The following is a 24934-nucleotide window of genomic DNA, read 5'->3' on the forward strand; positions in this document are numbered from 1 at the left end:
ACATTTACTCAAGTACTGTACTTAGGTACAATTTTGAGGTACTTTTACTTTACTGGAGTATTTAAAAATGTCAGTACTTTTACTTCTACTCCACTACATCTCAAAGGCAAATATTGTACTTTTACCCCACTTCAATGATTTGAAAACTTAAGTTACTAGTTACTTTGCAGATTATTTGCAATTATTATATTATAAAACATACATTAACCACTTTAGCCCTATTTTATACATACGATCTACAAGCTCACAACGCGTCGCATCGTACATTTTAAGTACGTTTTGATACCAATACTTTTGAACATTTACTCATGTAAATTTAGAATTCCGGACTTTTACTTGTAACGGAGTACTGCTACATTGCAGTATTGATACTTTTACTTAAGTAAAACATTTGAGTACTTTTCCCACCCCTGCTTAGATTTTTCTTTTGACCTTTCTTTCCTATGTTAACTTAAGCTCCTTTCTCTCTCTCTACCCCCCCCCCCCTTTTTCTGAAAACCATGAATAATGGACCTTGCAAAGAAACAAATTCCACCCACTTCTTTCCACCTGTAAAGCTGTGATGTGACAATGAAGTTGACCCTGGTTCTGACAGTGACCCTCCTCCCTGTACTGATCCCAGGTCTGCGGAGAAACAGCTGTCTTTCATCCCCCCCGCCCTGGGGCGGGACAGCCCCTTTCTGGCCACGCCCCTCGGCCCCATCCTCTCCTCCACCCCCATCGCCTCTGGGACGGCGCCCGGCGGAGACCCCGCCTCCCAGGGCGGGGTCAGCGTGAGGAAGCGACGGCGGCTGGCGGCCAGTCCCGGAGGACTCCACTGGAACACGCCATCATCAGGTAACCAATCACCTGGCTGCACTGTCTGTCTGTCATTCTGTCAGGTAACCAATCACCTGCCTCTGTGTCTGTCATTAAAGGGTTAGTTCACCCAAAAAATTACTTATTTTCTATCGATTAGTCACCCCATGGAGACTTGAATTCATGGATATTTTTTACTTTTTGTCTCATTCCTAAGACAATAATTTGATGACCAGTGGATCGGTAGGCAGCGGTTCCGGTAGGAGATACAAAGGAGACTCTTTGTGTCTCCTACCGGAACCGCTGCCGGTCATCAAATTATTGGAGACAAAAACTAAAAAATATCCATGAATTCAAGTCTCCATGGGGTGACTAATCGATAGAAAAAAAGTCATTTTGGGGTTGAACTACCATTTTAAGCCTCCAACATCAACTGAAACATTCAAAATACAAAATAATTGTTTATTGCAAATGACATATCATGTGATAAATTACGTGGGATCAGATTGGCATAGACATGGCATACACACTAGTTCTGCCAATGAGTACAGGGATCAGATCATTGTTATACTAGCTGCTACAAGGACAAGCTGAACCATAACAAGACAGGATGTACCAAAACAATAGCTATCGGGCCTAAATGATTCCTCATCTGTCTTTTATTGTCTGTATTTGCATCATTCTGTCTGTCTGTCTGTCTGTCTGTCTGTCTGTCTGTCTGTCTGTCTGTCTGTCTGTCTCTTTACTATTGCTCAAGTGTTGAGGCTCTGATGAGATCTTACGTTTGGTTTGACACACACACTCGCCACGGGTCTTATTGTTTATGTAAAACAGGATCTTTACTTCCTGTGTGTGTGTGTGTGTCTGTTGGCTCCACCCATCTAGAGAATGATAATGAGCTTCCTGTTAACACAGATTATCTCCTCTCCTCTCCTCTCCTCTCCTCTCCTCTCCTCTCCCACATAACATTTTGTGTTTCTGCTGTTGTGACCTAAAGAAGAGCCAATATGCATAGAACACTTGTCAATATAATAACGTAAAGGAGTGGTTGTCAAACCTCTAAATTTCAAGGACCCCCATAAGTCTGAAAGTGTACGCATGGAACCAAATGGATCCTAGCCTCGGAAACCCATGTATATATTTTTTGTTTCAAAAGAAAAAAAGCCTGGGCGAACCATGCAGGAACACTGGTCTTAGGACCTTGTTATCTCCTAACCAATCAGAGTGCAGAGGGGCGTCGCTCTAAATTTGGTGACGTCAGCGTGCTCCGTGCACAGGCCGGGGGGGGGGGGGGGAGGGGAGGCGGGGACATAGATTGGTGAAGCAATAGGAAGCGCCGCGGGAATCCGTGCGGCTGGGTTTGGATCCGCCCTTCAAGACCATCGATTGGGCTCGTTCTTTCAGTCTAAATGGATCCTAACTGGTCCATTTGGTTCCATTTTTACACTCTCAGAGTTACAGACCTACTACTATAAGGGTCCATTTGGAACCCCCTCGAGGAACCCCGAGTGTCCGTGGACCGCACTTTGAGAACTACTAACATAAAGGTACAAAAAAAAGAGTGGGAAGTGTTTGCGCCATTAACAAGCAATTCAAAGGAGCTTTATTGGCATGAGAAAACATACGTTTACACTGCCAAAGCAAGTGTCAAAACATAATAAAAACAATTAAAGAAAAAAGTATTTACAGTTGGATGGGGTTACAGCGTTGTGTTAAACAGAGCTATGTCATATTGCGACGTTGTATGCTGGCACGGGTAAAATGCTTTTTGAAACAAATGGCAGCAATCTTTTGCAGTCACTTTTGGGACAATTAGCAGCTTTTCTCCCAGAGCTATTTAAAATAGTATACAAAAAAGGCTCAGATTTCAAATGTGTTTAATAGGTAGAAGCTCTGTTTATATGTGAAGTAGGTCTATGTCAGAGGTCCACTCGGTACAGATATTGCAGGAAACACAACGGTTAGTAGTCCTTAGGGTGGTACGGTATTCCATTGGCTACCTTTTATTGCAACAGTTCACAAATCTTGCTGCTGTGTTTTCACATTGTTGTATTTCTCACAGCATGTACAGTATGGGAGTACTTTTCAATGTTTGGTCATGCTTTCAAACTCACTTTGGGTGTATGTAATCTGTGGGAAGTAATGTGTCTCTGATGTCTTGGTACAGTGGGCAGGTGGTTAGAACGTGTAGCTCTGTTTCCACCACATTTTGTGTGCATAGTCTGTCTTCCCTTAGGAGTGGGGTGGTCTGTCTGTGGCGGTCTTTCTCTATTGCATGGCTGTGTTCACTGAGTCTGTACCTATAGTCAAGGCTTTCCTTAGTTTTGGGTCATTCACAAGCCCTAGTGTGGGATGTGCTTTGCCTCTTGTCCACCAGAGGGAGCTCCTACACAAGCTTTCTCCTTAGCAGAGTGCCAAACAGTGTTTCAGAACCAGGAACACTCTTACTAACAAGCATTAGCCTCACAGTAGGAATTAGCTTTTGGCACATATTGAAGTTACAACCAAATTGTGAACGGTCAACCCAGCTGCACTGAAAGGGGTATTTCACTTAAAGGAATAGTTCACCCAAAACATTACTTAGTTTCTATCAATTTCACACCCCATGAAGCATTGAACTCATGGAGATTTTTTACTTTTTGACGTATTCCTGAGCCAATAATTTGATGACCGGGTGTATTTCCGGTAGGAGACTCAAAGAGACTCCTTTGAGTCTCCAACCGGAGACATTAGCATCTTCCTGCCGGTAATCAAATTATTGGCTTAAGAATGCGAAAAAAACAAAAAAATCTCCATGAATTCAAGGCTTTGTGGGGTGTGTAATTGAATGAAAACAATTAAAATTAAACACTTCCGGCGTCATTTTAACATCTACTCAGGTCTTTTGTGTGCACGAGTCAGTGCATGAGTCAGAAATGTAAAAAGGTACAGTCTGACATTAAGGCTAAAAGGATGACACAAAAAAAAGTCCTGGAGACGTTGTGGTCCATTATGGTCCTTCTAAGTTGCTTGATTCAATATTACATATATTTGTATATTTGTATATTCAATTTATCAATTTAATTGAATATATAAGCCCACTGAACTTCCAACTTTTAAAACTTGACTCATTCAAAACATGTCCTTGTTTCTGGTGACTAATGATGGCCTAATGCATTAGGGTGCAGTGCTTTTTCAATAACTTATTATTTTATAATATTCTTTTCATTAAAAAAAAGGACACATTTAACCCATTAAGACCGGGAACGCATCTGTGTCATTTTAAGATTTATTTGGCTATTCAAAATCGTGAACAACAAGTGCAAATCTTTGAATATACATATTTTTAGACCTGAGGTCTATTGTACAAAGGATCTTCTAAATCCAAACAGTTTTCTGAAACGCTTTATGTTGGTATAATCAGTGGTTCTCAAACTTTTTTCATGTCAAGGACCCCCAAAATGATATGTATTTGGCCGCGGACCCCCATCTCAAAATATGTTGTTCCAGGGACCCCCCAGAAGCAAAGATTTGAGTTACAAATTTTGGCTTTAAAAATATATATATATTCAATTATTTGCAAAAATGGCAGATCTACAAGCTCATTGCGCGGCATGAGCTTGTATATCTGCTATTTTTGAATAGCCAAAGAAATCTAAAATGACACACAGATGCGTTCCCGGTCTTAATGGGTTAAAAAAAAGGACTCATTTAATTGAAAAAAACACAGTCCCTCGTGCATTTGAAGGACATCTCTCTCCAGAACCAGGGACACGTGTTCTCAGTGAACCTATAACATGGTTAAAATGGAGATTGAAGTTGAATGGGTTTTATACGAGAGTGGGGCATTGTCCGATCTAATGAATATCAGACATCTACATATTGAATCAAGCTACTTAAAAACGGCCAGGGCTGCACACAAAAGCCTGAATAGATGTCAAAATGACCCCATAAGTGCTTTAAAGCGAAAAAAAACCCTTGAAAAGTTCATGGACACAGGACATCAGAGTACACCTGCAGTATAAGATCTATATTTAATTTGTCTCACCAGGGTTACTGTCCCCAAGAGGTACACAATCTACTTGGAGCACTTAAAACTGTTCTTCTCTTTTAATCTCCATATGGGTCCTTAATAATGCTCATGGCACTGCAGTGGTTCTGAAACATTTTCATGTTCAGGACCCACAAATTGACCCCCACTCTCTCCCCAAATTGTATTAGGACGTGGACCTCCTTTTGGAAATATTCTGTGCCACGCAGGAACCACCACAAGAGAAGATTTGTGTTAGATTAGTTATTTGTTGAGAAGATGTACAATTAGATACAGAATTACAGAATTCTGTAACTGTCTTTGCTGTAGGTGAGTAGCAGAGAGTGAAACCTACAGTATGATCATTCAGATCACAGATCTTGACTCTCTATGATGTGAATAGTCATTCTCTGGATGGTACTGTACCATTCACTCACCGTGTGTCTCAGAGGCAGGCTGTGAATAGCAGGAAAATGATCAGTGCAGATTGACAACAATTACAAATAAAAAATGATTTCCGTTGTGTCAGACCAGAGCTCGGTCAGAGAGAGAGAGAGAGGGGAGGGAGAACTCGATCAGCGAGAGAGAGAAAGGGACGGAGGGAGACCGAAACTGTTCTCGTTAGCAATGTTAGAGACAATTCATGTACCACCATGTGCCCTGTTTTGGCTTGAATTTCTTAACACAAATCTTCTCTTCTGGGCGTCCTGGCACAAAACATTTTCAGATGGGGGGGGGTCTGCGGCCAAATATATATATATATATAATTTAGGGGTCCTTGGCACAAAAAAGTAGAACCACTGCCCTAAGAGAGCTGCCGCCCTGCGGCTATGCATGCTCTGCAATGATGCTGCATGAGAGCTGCTGCTCTGCAATGATGCTGCATGAGACATGCTGCTCTGCAATGATGCTGCATGAGAGCTGATGTTGCATGAGACATGCTGCTCTGCAATGATGCTGCATGAGAGCTTTTGCCCTGCAGCTACGCATGCTCTACAATGATGCTGCATGTAGGCCTGTCACAATTCTTACATAATCGTCTAATCGCAATTATTTGAGATAATCGCGATTATTTTTGCACAATCGTCATAATCGTTTCCAAATGTTCACACATTTTCACACATAAAAAAAAAGAAGCAGAAATCAGAAGATCTACAATCTACAACGCGTCACGAAGTGACCCGTTGTAAGCTTGTTGATCAGCTATTTCTGCTTTTTATTTTACATGTAATTATTAATACTAGTCCATACCCGGTCGACGCATCCGTGGGGTGGATATGCGCACATGATTTGGCAACCCGGGAGGCAGTTCGTCCCATAGCTCGCGGGGCCATGATCCCACAGCTGGGCAGCCCTGTAACCATGGCGACATTCTTTTACACAAAAAACGTGAATAAATAGCTGACAGTTGGGGAAATCAAAAAACGTGCTCTGCTGTTAGGTGCACATGGTAATGATCAATGGCTGTGTGCAAATTTAATATCAATTGCTCCAGCCACTGAGGAGAACCGGGCAGAACATTTTTGGCCCACCCACCCTACCTACCTACCTACCTACATACCTACCTACCTACCACTACAGAGCATTGGCAAATTATAGGAGGATGTCAATAATTTCTGTGTATGTTTAAGTTATTTTTCATATCTTCCCTGTGCAATGTTTTATTACGAAGCCTAAACGCCTTCATATGTTCCAATGTTTGATGCCAAACACACAATTAAATCGTTTATCGCAATTATTTGAGTGAAAAATAATCGTCAACTGCCAGCTTGCAGCCATTCCTGCATGAGAGCCGCTGCTCCGCGGCGAAGCCAAAAACAAAGTGCGAGACTGAACCTCATAAAGTGTCTTTTTTAATAATAAAACACACCCCCTCTTTTCATTTTCTCTCTCTGGCTGCCTCTCCGCATCTCTTCTTACTTTCTCTCTCTGTTTGTCACTGTGTGTGTGTGTGCGTGTGTGTGTGTGCAGTACTTATTGTTTGTGTGTGGGTGTTCTAACTGTGTGTGTGTGTGGGTGTGTGTGTGTGGGTGTGTGTGTGTTAATGACTGCGTCTGGGAGCCTTGGCAGCAAAACACACTGCGGTACCACAACTCAATACACACACACACACACGGTCAGCTTGGTGAAGAGTATTGAAGTGAAACTGAAGTAATGAAGTAGGGATGGAGTTAAAGGTAGAGAACGGTAGAGGAGAGGGTTCAGAGATCATTACCTCCCTGTCGCTTTCTTTCTCTCTCGCTCTGTCTTTCTCTCTTTTTTTTCTCTGCCTCTCTTTCTCTCATTGGTTCAATATTCATAAAACCCACAGACACACTTGAGCTCTTTCGCTTTCAATTTCTAATTGTTTCAAATAGCCGATCAACAAGCTACCTCTGCGCAACACGCTTGGCGACGAATTAGGGCATTAATTTACCAAATAAAAACATGAAAAGTTGAAATATGGACATACAAGGTTTTTGCCCGACAGCAAGAATATCGTCGCCGTCAGGGTGGAAACCTCATATGTCCAAAACTGTTACTTTTCAGGATTCCAATAGGCTCTATGCACAGCAGCCATATTGGAAGGAAATTGGGCCTCTTCCTTACTTCCCAATATGATACTAATGAAGGCTCTGTTCCATTTTGTGTAGCACAGTTCTCAAACGTTTTAATTTCAAGGACCCCCATAACTCTGAAGGGTCCATTTGGTTCCATTTGTACACTCTCCAAATGCCATGTACCATTTGTACACTCTCCAAACGTTCCAAATGCCCCCTCAAGGGGCCATTTGGAACCCCCTCAAGGAACCATGAGGGTCCCTGGACCACACTTTGAGACCCACTGGTGTAGCAGAGTGTTTCCAGTGAGTCAACATGCACAATATCAGCACCCTGACTCTGTTTGACCAGAATGGAACAGAGCCTTAATTAATATTATTGGTAACACCTGTTAAGGAAGTAAGAAGAGGCCCAATTTCTTTCCAATATGGCTGCTGTACATGGAGCCTATTTAAAAAAATCACACCCTGTGTGAAGTGGGCGGTGTCTTGCTAGCTAATCACAATACTGAATGGAGTCAACCAATCATGTACAAAAAATAAATACATTTATTGAAACACTCTTTATGATGGACGAAACCATAACTTAGAAAAAACTAAGTTATGTTTTTTTTAAAGTTATGGTTTCTTATATAGGGCTATGCACATGTGTCATGTGACACTGGCCAATCACAGTCCTGAATAGACTGTGATTGGCCAATCACGGTGCAGGGTTAGGCGGGGTACTTTTTGGCCAATCACAGCGCAGGATAATTGTACAAATATCCAAACCTCACTTATAGGGGCGGTTTCACCGCCCAAATATTAAAAATGTGATACTTTTGCGTTTTGTGTGACACTGTAGTATGAGGGAGTAGAGCTTTCATTTACGGAGAAAAAGATAAACGTGAAAAAAATAAAATGAAATATGGAGACATCGAGGATATTGTTCCAACTCTGCACTTGATAGGACAGAGCAATATAGGCTGTCGTCTCTGTCTTCCTGTGCCGTTTGTCTTCTACCCCCCTGACACACACACACACACACGCACACACGCACACACACACACACACACACACACACCTCGCTGTGACATCTCCGGCACTGCAACAGCAGCAGTTGTCATGGAAACCAGCCGGCCAGCTTGTTGCATTTTTATATATTAAAAAAAAAGTATTCTTTGCTTTTTTTTTTTTTTTGACCGCTGCTTCTCAAAGTTGCGGTCCACGGACCCCCTAGGGGTCCCTTTTTAGGGGGGTTTCAGGGGGTCCCCCAGCAACATTAGTTGACCCATTAAAACCGGGAAAGCATCTGTGTCTGTAAGTTTCTCAGAAAACTCTTAGGATTTAGAACAATGTTTCAGAACAGTAGTTCTAAAAAAAATAGCAGATATACAAGCTCACAGCGCGTCACTTTGCTGTGAGCTTGTATATCTGCTATTTTTGAACATTTTTGAAATATCTTAATGAATTATTTAGATTTTTTTAACACAAATCTTCTCTTCTGGGGGTCCCTGGCACAAAACATTTTCAGATGGGGGGGGTCCGCGGCCAAATACATATCATTTTGGGGGTCCTTGACGTTTGAGAACTACTGATTTAGAAGGCATTTGTAGAATCGGCCTCTGGTCTTAATGGGTTGATACTATAACATCACAATCTGTTGAACCACGTTAACCCTACATACATCGGCTATTTGAAAATAAATGATATACAAGGTGAGCTTGTACATCTTCAATTTTCAAATAAATGTGAAATATTTTTTGAAACTTTCTTAACAACACAAATCTTGTATGGGGTTCCTGCCTGGCACTAAATATTTTCAGATGGGGGTCCACGGCCAAATACATATTAATTTGGGGGTCGTTTGGGAACCACTGGTGTGGAGTAACGAGAGTCATCCAGAGGAAGGGTTGTGACGTTCAGTGGTTAAATGCAAACACCTACAGGTCTGGATCAACTCCCACCTGAGATGTCTCTCCTTCCTACACTGTCTCCCTCTCAGCTTTCCTACTGTCTGTCTCTCCTACACTGTCTCTGTCTGATTTGTGTTCAGGCTTGGATCAATGGAACCAACATAGTATAGTTCCTGTATCACAATGAAAACACATTTTTCAAGATTTTACTGAAAAAAAAAACTTTTTCTTTACATTTAAAAAAACATATATTATCAAAAAACTCTTAGTGGTTTGCCAATTATTTGGTGGCCCACTTGCAATACCCTCACGGCCCCCAAGTGGGCACCTGGACCACAGGCTGAGAACCCCTGCCTTTAGTCAGAGTGTCGAGAGAGAGACATGAACCAAGTGAGACACGTCGGATTTGAACCCGGCTCCTGCTGACTCAGAAGGAGCATGTGGCGAGTGCACTGTCTGAGTCACCCCCCCCCCCCCCCCCCCTCCATCATACATGTTTAACCACTTCAACCCCATATGGTTGACTGGAGCCCCTCAGGGCGCTATACCAGTGGTTCTCAAACGTTTTCATGTCAATGACCCCCAAATTGACACTTATTAGAAAAGATATGCCAAAGCCTAAGAGAAGATTTTTACGGCTCTAGCAGTGATTTTCGTCATGCATAAGGCTACGGACCCCCATTTAATGGCATTTCTATCTCTAGGACCTCAATTTATATTGTAACATCAATGTTAATCTAACTCTGAGAGTGTACAAATGGAACCAAATGGACCCGTTAGGGTCCATTTGGTTCCATTTGTACACTCTCTGAGTTACAGACCTGTAAGGGTCCATTTAGTTCCATTTGTACACTCTCTGAGCTACAGACCTGTAATGGTCCATTTGGTTCCTAACTATGTATAATTTAGGTGGGGACCCCCTGTAACTCCCTCAAGGACCCCTGGGGGTCCCCGAACCCCACTTTGAGAACCAATGCTCTATACTAGCATCTTTTCTGTTATTGTGGGGAAAGCTTTCGCAGGAAATAGCCTTGTCTATCGGCTGGGGTTGAAGTGGTTAATGGACGCGGAGCAGAGCTCTGCTCAGCCGGCCGGCTTGTCTTATGAAGAGAACCTGACACCCCTAAACGCACGCACCCACACACGCCTTCTGTATGAAACTGATACCGCAATGATGACACAGGGGCACACACACACACACACACACACACACACACACACACACACACACACACACACACACACACACACACACACACACACACACACACACACACACAGTGGTGTAAAGTAACTATGTACATTTACTCAAGTACTGTACATTTTGTGGTATTTTTACTTTACTGGAGTATTTCCAATTGTCTGTACTTTTACTTCTACTCCACTACATCTCAGAGGCAAATATTGTAATTTTACTCAACTACAATTATTTGAACATTTTAGTTACTAGTTACTTTGCAGATATAAATATATTACATTATAAAACATACATTAACCACTTTAGCCCTATTCTATACATAGGCTATTTGAAAATAGCCGATCTACAAGCTCACAACGCGTCGCATCGCGATCTGCTATTTTCAAACATTTTAGTACTTTTACTTTTACTTTTACTTTAAGTACATTTTGATACCAATACTTTTGCACCTTTTGAATTCCGGACTTTTTCTTGTAACAGAGTATTTCTACTTTGCAGTATTGATACTTTTACTTAAGACAGTACTTTTTCCGCACGCACTCGCACTCGCACACACCAATGAATAGACGCATAAAGGGTGGAGGAGTGAGTTTTATTACAGTCCACATCTTCACAGTGAGCCCTCTTGATGGCTCTGTTTGACTATTGATTTTTTTCCAACTTGAAGAACTTAAGTGAACCGGCCGCGCTGTGCCTCGAATAACATTTCACTCAGATAACTCCAGACCATTAATAGCTTGAGAGCATTTTATTTATAAGACGTAAATACAAGTGTGAATATTATATATTTGATCCTGGCATTCAGGCTCTGCTTATACATTACTCCCTGCTCAGCACATTAGAAGACAACCATTTAAGAACAGAGAGATATATCTATAACCCTAACCCCCCCCCAGAGGAAAACAGAACCCTTAGGGAAAGCAGAGCCTAATGGTGGTGGTGGGAGCAAACACATCTCATACAACATTCAGTGACAGCACTGACAGTGAGAGAGGAAGTACAATCAGGTGAGCTTAACCCATTCAAACCGGGAACGCATCTCTGTCATTTTAAGATTGTCTTTGGCTATTCAAAAAATAGCAGATGTACCGTGGCACTCTGAGCTTGTAGATCTGCTATTTTTGAAAAAAAATTAAAGATTTTGCACATCTTTGAATATATAATATATATATATATATACATTTTTAACTCAAATCTTTGCTTCTGGGGGCGTCCATGGACAAATACATAGGCCATCATTTTAGGGTACCTCGACATGAGAAAAGCTTGAGAACCACTGATATTATAGCAACATAAGTTAAAAAAAAAAGAAGAAAAAAAGTTTATTTAGAAGACATTTGTAGATTCGCACACATTTTCATGATTAGAAATAAATAAATAGGAGATCTACAAGCTTACGAGCTTGTATATCTGCTATTTTTGAAAAGGCAAAAGTATATAATAATGGTTATGGGCTAAAATCTAAAATGACACAGTATGCGTTCCCGGATTGAATGGGTTAAAGAAGGCGCCAATGTGGTCGGCTGCTTGACACGGCCCATACAACATCGCCCCCATATAGTGCTGCACATGCGTGTAAACACTCTCGAGTCTTATCTAATTCTACATTCTGTAATGAAAATAATTCTCAGCTGAGCTTTGAGCAGCTGTTCCGCAGTGGCACCCTAGGGTGCTGTGACACCCACAAGTCCAGGGGTGCAGTACATACAGCGCTGTCGGTGAGGTGTGTGTGTGTGACTCAATTGGGCTCAAGGGGGTGTGAACTTCTCAGCCCGCCACTGCTTCAGTCCTGTGTGTGTGTGTGTGTGTGTGTGTGTGTGTGTGTGTGTGTGTGTGTGTGTGTGTGTGTGTGTGTGTGTGTGTGTGTGTGTGTGTGTGTGTGTGTGTGTGTGTGTGTGTGTGTGTGTGTGTGTGTGTGTGTGTGTGTGTGTGTGTGTGTGTGTGCGCTCATCTTCTACTGCTAGTGGTTTGCAAAGTGGGGTGTGTAAAGTAACTAAGTACATTTACTCAAATGCTGTACTTAAGTACAATTCTGAGGTATTTTTTACTTTACTGGAGTATTTTCAATTTTCAGTACTTTTACTTCTACTCCACTACATCTCAGAGGCAAATATTATACTTTTACTCCACTACAATTATTTGGCTACTTTAGTTACTTTGTCATTTTTGATTATTAATACAAAACATACATTAACAACTTCAGCCCTATATATATTTCGGCCATTCGAAAATAGCCGATCTACAAGCTCACAATGCGACGCATTGTGAGCTTGTACAGTAGATCGGATATTTTTAAAATACTTTTTTACACATTTTAAAACTTTTGAAATGGGACATTCTGCATAATGAGTACTTTTACTTTTGGTACTTTAAGTACATTTTGAAACCAATACTTCAATACTTTACTAAAGTGGATTTTGAATTCCGGACTTTTTACTTGTAACAGAGTATTTCTCCATTGCAGCATTGATACTTCTACTGAAGTAAAAACATTTGAGTACTCTTTTCCACCACTGTGTGTGTGTACTGTCACACGATCCTTAACAGCAGGCGGTGTCTTATTTCCTCCAGGTCCAGGCTCAGTGTTACAACAGCGGGATGCCGGTCCTCCGCTGGAGCCCCCGTCTCCCATTTCACCTGAAATCAGAGGGGGTGGAGGAAGGGGCGGAGCCAGGAGGACGGGGGGCGTGTCCCCGTGGGGGGGCGGCGGCGTCGCGGCGGTGGGGGGCGGCGGCGAGCGGCCGGCCCTCAGGAAGACGGTATCGGCGGACGAGCGTCTGCTGCAGGTGAGCGGAGGAGGAGGAGGAGGAGGAGAGCAGAGACACCACAGGCTGCTGAGCAGACTCAACCGAGGCAAGAGAGCGCTCCGGAACATCCATGTGAGTTAAAGAAATATATGCTCTTTTACCGTTTGAGGACTAAATTACCCGCAGGTGCGTTCATTAATTAACCGCAGGTGCGTGCAAGCAGGATCAGGGTCATGATGACCTGTGCACTCCCTTAACGAGCACAAACTCTCTCACTGGCAGCCTTTTGTACAGTATATGTGGAAAGCGGTGTATTGGAAAAGAGTGTACTGTACCGTTATACTGTCATGTCGTTGGGTTTCAACTCCTCTCCTTCGCAGCAACAATGTAACAACATAGCAATGACAATTATCGGTAGGAATGGCAGTACAGAAAAATAACAATTGCAACAATGCAGATGACTGTGTGTGTGTAAATTGCCCTTACAATGTGTCAGAAATCATTTTAAATGACGTGTAAGGTGTGTTTGCGTGCGTGTGTATTTGTGCGCTCGTGTAAATTGCCCTTACAATGTATATTTCTCTAATTCCACTATACCTGTGGTGACATTTGGCCTCACAAATTATACGCACTCAGGCACACACAAGGTGTGTGTGGGATGTGTGTAAATAATTTAAACTCTGTGTAGTGTGTGTGTGTGTGCATGTGTGGGGGTTACAATTTACAATTTAGTAGCATTTAGGAGACCCTCTCATCCAGCGCGACTTACTTAAGTGTGAGATCAGAGTAAATGGAGCAGAATCAAACAAAGCACATGGTAAAGTGGTCGCTGAAGTACAGTGTAAAGAAACCCTATTGAGTGCTTCAAAGTAACCAGGATACCAGGTACACATCAAACCTAGCATCTGTCTACAGTTAACCCGTTAAGACCGGGAAAGCATCCGTGTCATTTTACATTTCTTTGGCTATTCAAAAATAGCAGATCTACAAGCTCAGCTACGGGCTTGTAGATCTGCTTTTTGTTTTGTTGAAAAATCGTGACAATGTGTGCAAATCTTTGAATATATATCTAATATGTTTTTTAAAGCGAACATTTTGTTACTCAAATCTTTGCTTCGGGGGTGGTCCCTGGAACAACATATTTTGAGATGGGGTGGTCCGCGGCCAAATACATATCATTTTGAGGGTCCTTTGACATGAAAAACATTTGAGAACCACTGATAATAACGTTGTTTTTTTTTAAACAGTTTTTTAGAAGACATTTGTAGAATCCCCAGAAGCAAAGATTTTAGTTACAAATATTCGCTTAAAAAAAATAATATCGATATATTTTTTTCACGTTTTTTCAAAAAGATCGCAGATCTACAAGCTCATAGCGCGGCCACGCTATGAGCTTGTATATCGGCTATTTTTTTTTAACAGCCCAAAGAAATCTATAAAATGACGGTCTTAATGGGTTAACGGCGTGCTCTCTAAAAAATTATAAAAAAAACAGTGTAAGCACTTGCAGTCAAGAAAAACTGAATATGTCTGCGAACAAGTAACCGACATATCGTCGCTGTTGTCGGGCAGAAACCTCGTATCTCCATACCCTAACTTTTCTTTCGTAAACGTCCTACTTGATCATACTCGGTGGTGTAAAGTAACTAAGTACATTTACTCAAGTACTGTACTTAAGTAAAATTTTGAGGTACTTTTACTTTACTGGAGTATTTCCAATACTTTTACTTCTACTCCACTACATCTCGGATGAAAACATTGTACTTTTACTCCACTACAATTATTTTTAAACTTTAGTTACTAGTTACTTTGCAGATATAAATGATTACATTATAAAACATGCATTAACCACTTTAGCCCTATTTTATACCTAGGCCATTTGAAAATAGCCGATCTACAAGCTCACAACGCGTCGCATCGCGACGCGTTGTGAGCTTGTAGATCTGCTATTTTCAAACATTTTTGTACTTTTACTTTTGGTACTTTTTTTGATACCAAGTACATTTTGATACCAATACTTTTGTACTTTTACTCAAGTAAATTTTTAATTCCGGACTTTTACTTGTAACAGAGTACTTCTACATTGCAGTATTGATACTTTTACTTAAGTAAAACATTTGAGTACTTTTTCCACCACTGGCGCTTTCTAGGAAGCGGTTTCCGGTCGGCGGCGCTTTGTTTTGGTCCCCCCCCACACATGAATGCCGGATCGAGTGATCTAGTCTAGTCAGTTGCTGCGCCCTCCTCGACCTGGCACTCGATACCGGAGTATCGATAGCCATTCAAGGGGTATTAAAACGGTCTTAAAAGTCCTTAAATTGTCACTTTAGAAATGTTCAGACACCCTGTATACACTTATATACTGTATGTTGGTTTGTTGTCATCTAGGACCCCCCAAAATCATTTGGACCCCCCCCCCCCCCCCAGTCTGGGAACCATTGTTCTAAGCTACGTGATACTGACATGCACTAAACTGAATGCACTACATGTCATTTGATAGGACTTCTTTTAACTCATCGAGTGCCATCGGCGTATAATACGTCGGTTTTTTAAATTGCCCAGAGCGCCATTGATGTATAAAACGTTTTTTTATTTATTTTTGTAAAAAAACGTTCAGAACCCAAGATATCATGATCCGTAGATTTGCTGCTCCATTCACTTCTTGTTTAACTTATTACTTAAAAAGGCTGTATCTCGGCTCCTGTGTACTTTTTTTTTTTACTATGTGTTTTTGACCCAGACATGTTATTTTCAAAGGCAGACAATTAATGTCAACGAGGTCGCGATGACCTCGTTGACTACTTGAAAATCTAAGATAAATTGAAAACGTGCTGCTATTTTCAGGCTTTTTCTGTACGCTGCCTGTGCCGATCATAATAAAAAAAGTTTCTGAAGGCTTCTGAATCTTTGTGCTTTTGTACAAATGTATTCTGAGCCGTGTACCCGCCGGTAAGAGACTAATTGGTGAGACTCAAGTTGTGCTCGTGTTCTAAAGCTGAAGGCCCTTGATTGCCGGTGATTTGTACTGGGTGTGGGTGGGCAGCAGTTTAACCCATTACGCCCGGGAACGCATCTGTGTCACTTTAGATTTCTTTGGCTATACAAAAATAGCAGATATACAAGCTCGTAGCGCGGCACCGAGTGCCGCGCTACGAGCTTGTGGATCTGCTATTTTTGGGGATTTTTTCTTTTTGAAAGTCTGTGCAAATATACATTTGTAGAATCAATCCCCCCAGAAGCAAAGATTTGAGTGAAAAATGTTAGCTTTAAAAAACATATATTCAAAGATTAGCACAAATTTTCACGATTCCCCCCCCCAAAAAAAATATGCAGATCTACAAGCTTGCGAGCTTGTAGATCTGCTATTTTTGAATATCCCAAAGTATAAGATAATGGTTAAAGTGGTTCAAATGTCAAATGACAGATGCTTTCCCGGTCTTAATGGGTTAAAGCAAAGTGAAGGGAACGCAACAGGGGGGGGAGAGATGTGTGAGCATTTTGGGAGGTTGAAGACCAGCGGTGGTGCTGCAGGATTCTGGAGTCATGGAAGGGGGTTTGAGTAGAGCATGCTGGGATAATAATGTTTATTGTCCCCAAGGGGAAAATTGTCTTCACAAGGTCCGTTCGTTAATAACAACAAAAAACAACATAACAACAAAAACAACATATCACAAAGACAAAAACATGAGGTCCCCATTGTACACAGAAAACCCTCCTATGGACGGGGCAGTTGGTTTAATGCCGCGATGGCTGAGGGACAAAACTCCTGCTAAAACCAAACCTTTTGCCACTTTTAAGGTACTGTATTTCCGACCAGATGGCATGAGGTCGAAGTAGCGATACAGGGGGATGATCAGTGTCATTTGTTATCGAAAGTGCTAAGCGTGTGATGATGGCCTTATTGTTCATATCAGCAAGTGTGGGTGTGGGAAGTCCGATGATTTTGGAGGCAATACGGGTGATACTGTAAAGTTTGTTCCTGTTAGGCATGGACAGTATGGTAAGGGAGACCAGCGAAGAGGAGAGCTGCATTAGTCAAGCCTTTTGAGTCAAGCTAGCATAGGATCACCTGATCGTTGCAATGTGTGCCTTGAAGGACAGCTGACTGTCCAGGAGCTCAATACGCTCCCAGGCAGCATGTATTTGTTTACGCGCGCGCGCGTGTGTGTACCTGAAAAATGCTCTATAAATAAAATATGTTATTAACTCAGTCAAGCTACTGAATTGAACGAAAGGGCTTGTTTTGGAGCGAGAGAGAGAAGGTATTATGAAGACGGTTGGAGGTTATATCCCTGTTGTCCACAGATGTTTTAATAAGGATCACCTAAAGTCTCTCTCACTCTGCGTGTGTGCGCGTGTGTGCGCGCGTGTGTGTGTGTGCGTGCGTGCGTGTGTGTGCGCGTAACAGGGAGACTGGCAACAGGCTGTTAGAGTCGATTGTTCATATGCCTGGTTGCCTGGTGGTAAAAGCTGTCCCGCGGAGCCTGCTGGTGTGGGCTTTGAGACTCTGCAGTAGCGTTTTCCAGATGGTAGCAGCTGAAACAGTCCATGATTGGTGCGTGCAGTGGCGCGGTCAGGATGCTCTTGCTGGTGCCTCTGTAGAAGGACTGTAGGACCTGTGCCAAACCTTTTTCAGCCTCCTGAGGTGAAAGAGGCATTGGTGTATCCTACTGACTCACCTGCCAGTGAGGAAATTAGAGGCCCAACACTCCCCGCTGACAGGTGCCGTCCCCCAGCCCATAGGAGTAACGTGCAGTGACACATATCACCCTCCCCGCAGCCATATTGGAAGGAAATTGGGCCTCTTCCTTACTTCCACAGGTGTTACCAATGATAATAAAGGCTCTGTTCCATTTCGTGTAGCACAGTGGTTCTCAAACTTTTTAATTTCAAGGACCCCCATAACTCTGAGAGTGTACAAGTGGAACCAAATGGTCCATTTGGTTCCACTTGTACACTCTCAGACACACCCGTAAGGGGCCATTTGGAACCCCCTGAAGGAACCATGAGGGTCCCTCGACCACACTTTGAGACCCACTGGTGTTTCCAGTGAGCCAACATGCACAATATCAGCCCCCTGACTCTGTTTGACCAGAATGGAACAGAGCCTTAATTAGTATTATTGGTAACACCTGTTAAGGAAGTAAGAAGAGGCCCATGATTTCTTTCCAATATGGCTGCTGTGCATAGAGCCTATTGTGTTCGTATAGACGCTCGACAAAGCCGGATGCACCGCGGTGGATTCGAACCCCCAGACCCTGCGGTGGTGGGCAGGTACTTTACCACTGCGCCACCCGAGCGCCCTTTGGGAACTTGGACCTGCTGGTTCTGGTGATGGGGTGCATCCTCCCTCCTCTCTCAACACATTCTCACACATACAGTAGGCGTCAGACATGATTGACCAGATGCCTCGGTGGCTAACGTGGTAGCAGTGGTTAGCTAGAAACCGCTACCTCCCTTGAGCGAATTTCACCGTTTTTTCTTTTTGTTTTTGTGAGGTTCGGGTTAGGTTTAGGTACAGTACATTTTTGTGGGGTTATGGTTAGGATTAGGGTTAGGTTTTCAACATGCAATGTCGCCATGGCGTCCCGACATGTCAAAACTTGACTTTCAGGGCGTCCCGACATGTCAAAACTTGACTTTCAGGGCATCCCGACATGTCAAAACTTGACTTTCAGGGCGTCCCGACATGTCAAAACTTCACTTTCAGGGCGTCCCGACATGTCAAAACTTGACTTTCAGGGCGTCCCGACATGTCAAAACTTGATGTTTCAGGGCGCCCTGACATGTCAAAACTTGACTTTCAGGGCGTCCCAACATGTCAAAACTTGACTTTCAGGGCATCCCGACATGTCAAAACTTGACTTTCAGGGCGTCCCGACATGTCAAAACTTCACTTTCAGGGCGTCCCGACATGTCAAAACTTGGCTTTCAGGGCGTCCCGACATGTCAAAACTTCACTTTCAGGGCGTCCTGACATGTCAAAACTTGACGTTTCAGGGCTACTGACAGAGCGGCAAAATGTGACGCCTTGGGAGTGAGAACAGGTTGCCTTTCGATCACGATCAGCTCCTTGGCCTTGTCGACCTCTCTCCTGTAGGCCATCTCATTATTGTCGGTGGTTTGTCCACCACTTTGCAAACTTTATTATCACCGCGTTGGAGCCGAGCATGGCCGCGCAGTTGCGGGTGTACAGTTCAGGTGTTGTATAACCATTGTGTTTGTTTTTCTTTTGTGGATTAAATGAATTCAGAAGAATCCTGTCTGGTGTTCAGGTTTTGGTCTTTTGCTCTCTGCATGTCTAACACAGGCTGTCTGCTGAACAATTATATTGTATAATTGTTCATTATACAATATAACAATATAGTATAATGAACTATGAATACATAGAATACAATAATACAATGAATATATAATATTCTATATATAATATGAAGAATACAATGAATACATAGTTGAAATTAAAAGCTTCTCTGAAAGCCATTTTCCCTGGTACAGTACGTAGCCTCTCTCAAGGACCAACACTCAGGATCTTGCCACACAGTCATACAAACGTTCTTTGCCGAGTACAAGTACAATCAATTTGAGTGCTTGACTTGTGTGTTTGACCTCCGATGCTCAAAACGCACACAGAGTGGAGTGAACTAGTGTTGCCTCATTATTGGCCGCAGTGTGGGTGGGTGGAAGAAATGCTACTTTTCTGACCTGGCTTTGACCATAGAGTATTTTTTTTTCTTTTAAAGCCTTAAAGCTTTTTCATCATCTCTGTTTTTAATTTTTTAATAGAGACCTTAGCAGAGAGACACGACAGGCACTTCTAGCAACATAGCCTTGTGTCTGAGTTTAAGACACAAAAACCGAGAAGGCATCTGTGTAATTTTTGATTGTAGCTATATATATATAAGCATCTGTGTAATTTTAGATTGTAGCTATATATATATATATATATATATATATATATATATATATATATATATATATATATATATATATATATATATATATATATATATATATATATATATATATATATAAAAATAAATAAATTAAATAAATAATCAGGTAGCTCTCGTCACATCCAGGGTAGAGGTGCTGGTTTGGCAAGATGATGCATATAAGAAAGAAATAAACCTTCCCTCTGCTTCTTTTTGGAAGGAACCGCACACTCCAAATGACGATGGACTCAGACTCAGTTAATGCTTAATTTTTTAAGCTTTATTAGCACGACGCGTTTCGCCTTGTTGGCTTCATAAGGTGCTATAGCGTTTCGCCGTGTTGGCTTCATCAGGTGCTATAGCACCTGATGAAGCCAACACGGCGAAACGCGTCGTGCTAATAAAGCTTAAAAAATGAAGCATTAACTGAGTCTGAGTCCATCGTCATTTGGAGTGTGCGGCTCCTTCCAAAGAGAAGCAGAGGGAAGGTTTATTTCTTTCTTATATATATATATATATATATATATATATATATATATATATATATATATATATATAACAATGCAGTAACACTTTTTGAAAAATCGTGAAAGTGTTTGAAAGACCTTTGAATCATTTTTTATGTTTTAACGCAAATGTTCTCTTCTGGGGGTCCCTGGCACAAAACATTTTCAGATGGGGGTCCGCGGACAAATTCATATCAATTTGGGGGTCCTTGGCACAAAAAAAGTTTGAGAACTACTGATTTAGCAGACATTTGTAGAATCGGCCTCATTGCTTAATGGGTTGATGATTGTAATGACTTTTGGTTCCCTTTTTAACATAATGGAGTGGGATTTCTTACGACAGAACTGCATTGTTTGTGGGCATGTGTGTTTTTGTGTGCAGGTACGTCTACAGTATGTGTAGGCCTGTCAACAATTATTACATAATCGTCTAATCGCAATTACTTTATATAATCGCAATTATTTTTGCATAATCGTCATAATCAATTCCATGTAAAAAAATGTCATATTTTTAAAAAAAATCTAAAATAGTGGAAATAGCAGATGCGACAGGTTTTGAGCTTATAGATCTGCTATTTCCACTATTAATGTTTATTTTTAAGTATTAAGTAATTAAATGTGTTATTTGTCCTATCTGCCCTGTGCAACTTTTGTTTCCGAAAGCTAAAAGCCAAAAAGATATAAAATTTGTATTCATAATGTTCCATTAATTTTCAACGACAGAAACACAATTAAATCGTTAATTGCAATTATTTGAGTGATAATTAATTGTCAACTTAAATTTATAATCGTGACAGCCCTATCTACGTGTGTGTGTGTTTGTGTGTGTGTGCGCACGCGGCTCCTAGCTTGTTCACTCCGTCTCCCTACGCTTCTCTGGTTCCCTTTGACGCATTTTCAAGCGACATCTGCGTTATGTTTGCGTGTGCGTGTGTGTGTGTGTGTGTGTGAGTGCGTGCGTGCGTGCGAGTGTGTGTGCAGGTATAAACCCCGTGTTAGGATGGACCGTTCCCGTAGCAACCAGAGTGTCAGGTAGCGGTGGCGGTGTCAAGTGGTAGCTGTCAGGGGGGCGACAGCTCGTCAGCTGTCACTCATCAGTAGAGGATGAGGGGTGGTTGTGACATTGTGACAGAGGGCTGTGGGCGGAAAGTGGCTCAGAAGGGAGTGCGGCCGCTTCAGGGGAAACGGAAGGATCCTGGCTCCAATCCCCCTTGGTTAGTGTCGGAAGTGGCCTGGAGCAAGACACTTTATTTTGGTGCTCCATGTTTTAACTTTTTGAGTTTTTCTTTTTGTAAATTACCCCCCTACTTGATCATGCTACAGCGTCACACAAACGCATCAATAGTAGCAGATCCGCAAATTTGTAGATCTGCTACTTTTGATATTTTTGAATTTGAATCCTGAAAATTAACAGTTTTGGACATAATTATGAGTTTGAGATATGAGATGTTTCCATCCGACAAACGTGGGAACGCATCTGTGCCATTATTTGACACTTTGGCTATTGAAAAATAGCAGATATACACGCTTGTAGATCTGCTATTTTTGAAAAATCTTGAAAATGTGTGCAAATCTATGAATATATGTATATATTTTTTTAAGGGAACATTTTTGACTCAGATCTTTGCTTCTGGGGGTCCCTGGAACAAAATATTTTCAGATGGGGGTCCACGGCCAAATCCATATAATTTTAGGGGTCCTTGAGATGAAAAGGTTTTAGAACCACTGATAATATCTCTGCTGTCGGGCAGAAACCAGCTAACTCCAAAATGTTCATTTTCAGGAAATGACATAAACTAAAAGTGGAGTTAGGAGGTTTAGTTCATCATTGATAAGAACAGCTGAATGGATCTCCAAGCTCACAATTGTCCATATTCACACGGCGGCCATTTTGGAATTTAACATTGCGTTGCTGTGGCAACTGGGGTGGCATTTCATTGACTTAATGGCAATATGGCCGCCGTGTGAATATGGTCTATGAGGTTGGAGGTCAAAAGGGGGTGGAGCCTGGAGTCAGCAAAACCAGCTAACTCCACCCCCCTTTGGTGTAGTTAGCTGGTTTAGCAGAAAGTTTGAGATTCCAATGGAGTTAGCTGGTTTTGTCAGAAGCACTTTTTAATACCTTTCATTGGTTCAATATATTTTTAACCAACACACAGACGTAAAGGGTGTTCAATAGCACTGATTTATGGAAAAAAAATGCAAAAGCTGAAAAATAGAGTTAGCTGGTTTCTGCCGGACATTTGTAGATGCGTTCCCGGATTTGAATGGGTCAAATGAAATATGCTAAAATAAGTAGCCGCGGGATACGTTATCAGATAAAGCGCAGGCACTGATTATAAGTGGTCGCGAGATTGGTTATCATGTAACCATTTCTTTTTTAGATTGTGCTTCAAAGATATCAAAGTGGGACAATCTCCCCTGGCCAACGGGAGATTATTCCACGTCCAGCAACCCTGTACTGATTAGGACATTTTTTGTTAGCCTGTTTATCAGCCTGAAGCTGCGTGGAGCTTCGGTCTGACGTTGGCTCCAGTGTAGTCGATTACACGGGGGAGGGGATTAGAATTTCCCTAAACCAATCACAAGAGATCCCGCGGATCCGCCTTACATCTGACGTCATCGCACAGCTTGCTTTAGCAGATATTCGCTGATTGGCTCGTCGTTAGACCCGCCCCCACCTCCGACTCTGATTTGACGGGTTTTTTCTACCTTGAAATAGGGCTTTCACGACTAGAGATTTTTACTGGTCGACTAATTTGACCCAGTGGTAGTCGACTAGTTTTTTTTTAGGGCCATTGTTTTAATGCCATCCTACTACTATATCCTACTATTATTATTATCCTCCTGCCTTAATTTTTAAGCCGTTTTTGGCACAGCAGCACAGCACCACAGCAGCGTCTCCAAGGATCCCCATTGCCCAATAATAGGCTATTATTGGGCATACTTTTGACCCCCTTTTGATAAAAAAATTCAGTCAGGGGATAATAATAATAGTAATGGGCCATTACTATGGCATTAAAAATATATATTATTATTATTATTATTATTTTATTTTTTTCAACTATTCAACTAGTACCTACAAGGTCGACTAGTGGTTATACTAGTCGACTAGTGGTTATACTAGTCGACTAGTGGTTATACTAGTCGACTAGTCGACTAGTTGGTGAAAGCCCTACCGTGAAAATCCATAGGCTCACATTATGACACCAGACCAAGAGGAGCGGTCCACTCAGAGAGTGGGCGGGGTCTATGGTTTGGAACCAGGCTAAAACTTCACTGCCCCCCCTAGTGGTTGACCTATATATATCATCTCTGTCGGGTGGAAACCTCACATGTCCAAAACTGTTACTTATCAGGATTCAAATTCAAAAGTATCAAAAGTAGCAAATCTACAAGCTTGAAAACGCTGCGCAAAGTGACACGTTTCGAGCTTGTGGATCTGCTGCCTTTCATGCTTTTGTGTGACGCTGTAACCGCTGTAACCACTTTATCCATATTTTATACGGATATCTTTGGCTATTCAAAAATAGCAGATCTACAAGCTCATAGCGGCACTCTCTGTGCCGCGCTATGAGCTTGTAGATCTGCTATTTTTGAAAAATCACTGTGCAGTGAGCAAACACAGACAGAGGAGATCTACCGCGGAGCACGCAGCAAACAAACTAACGACCCAGGGTTCCCCCCCCTTAGTCTGTAAACTATGCAGTCAGTGTACCTGTTTATCAAGCTTAGCACTGACGCTAATGTTATGAAAACAAGTCATTCTTTTTCTAAAATCTGTGTTTTCTAAGGAGAGCAATGTTGTGACAAGTGTGCTGTGAAATCATCTTTGCAGAAGTTATTGTAATATTTAAAGTCCCGTTTATTATTGTAGGTCTATATATAATAAGTGTCATGAAGCATCAGGGCATTAATTCACACGTTGTGATGCATTTTGAGCTTGGAGATCCATTGTTAGCTTTTATTTGGGAATTTAGACCCATTTGAAACCTCTCCCTCAGCAGCGATTGGCGCTATTGTCAGCTGTTCGGACTCTTAACTCCACTTAGGCTGGATTTCTGCTCGGACAAAACTCCTAGCTCCACTTGAGCTGGATTTGGGTAAAGTGTTGATAATATAACATTGACACATGCAAGTATCTGACAATATATAAAGTCACTATACCAACTTTGATGAGGCAGTATTGCTTTGTTTTAAAAATATAAGGTTTTCTTCATTTCCTGAAAAACTGCTGGACAGCAGAGATATATATTTTTAGGGGATTTTTTTTTACTGAAATCTTTACTTCTTGCGGGGTCCCTGGA

The 24934-nt window shown here is 41.8% G+C and overlaps 1 protein-coding gene across 3 annotated transcripts in view; it reads left to right on the forward strand.

The window, feature by feature from the left end:
- ankfn1a (ankyrin repeat and fibronectin type III domain containing 1a) overlaps nt 1–24934 on the forward strand; it is a 235871-nt gene that overhangs the window by 26458 nt on the left and 184479 nt on the right. For all 3 annotated transcript variants that reach the window (XM_080454570.1, XM_080454571.1, XM_080454572.1), the window contains exons 4-5: nt 623–837; nt 13011–13318. In XM_080454570.1, the coding sequence (XP_080310696.1) occupies nt 623–837; nt 13011–13318 (523 nt within the window). The remainder of the gene's footprint in view (nt 1–622; nt 838–13010; nt 13319–24934) is intronic.

This window comes from Gymnoscopelus braueri (assembly GCF_963280865.1).
Source record: "Gymnoscopelus braueri genome assembly, chromosome: 17".
NCBI lineage: Eukaryota > Metazoa > Chordata > Actinopteri > Myctophiformes > Myctophidae > Gymnoscopelus > Gymnoscopelus braueri.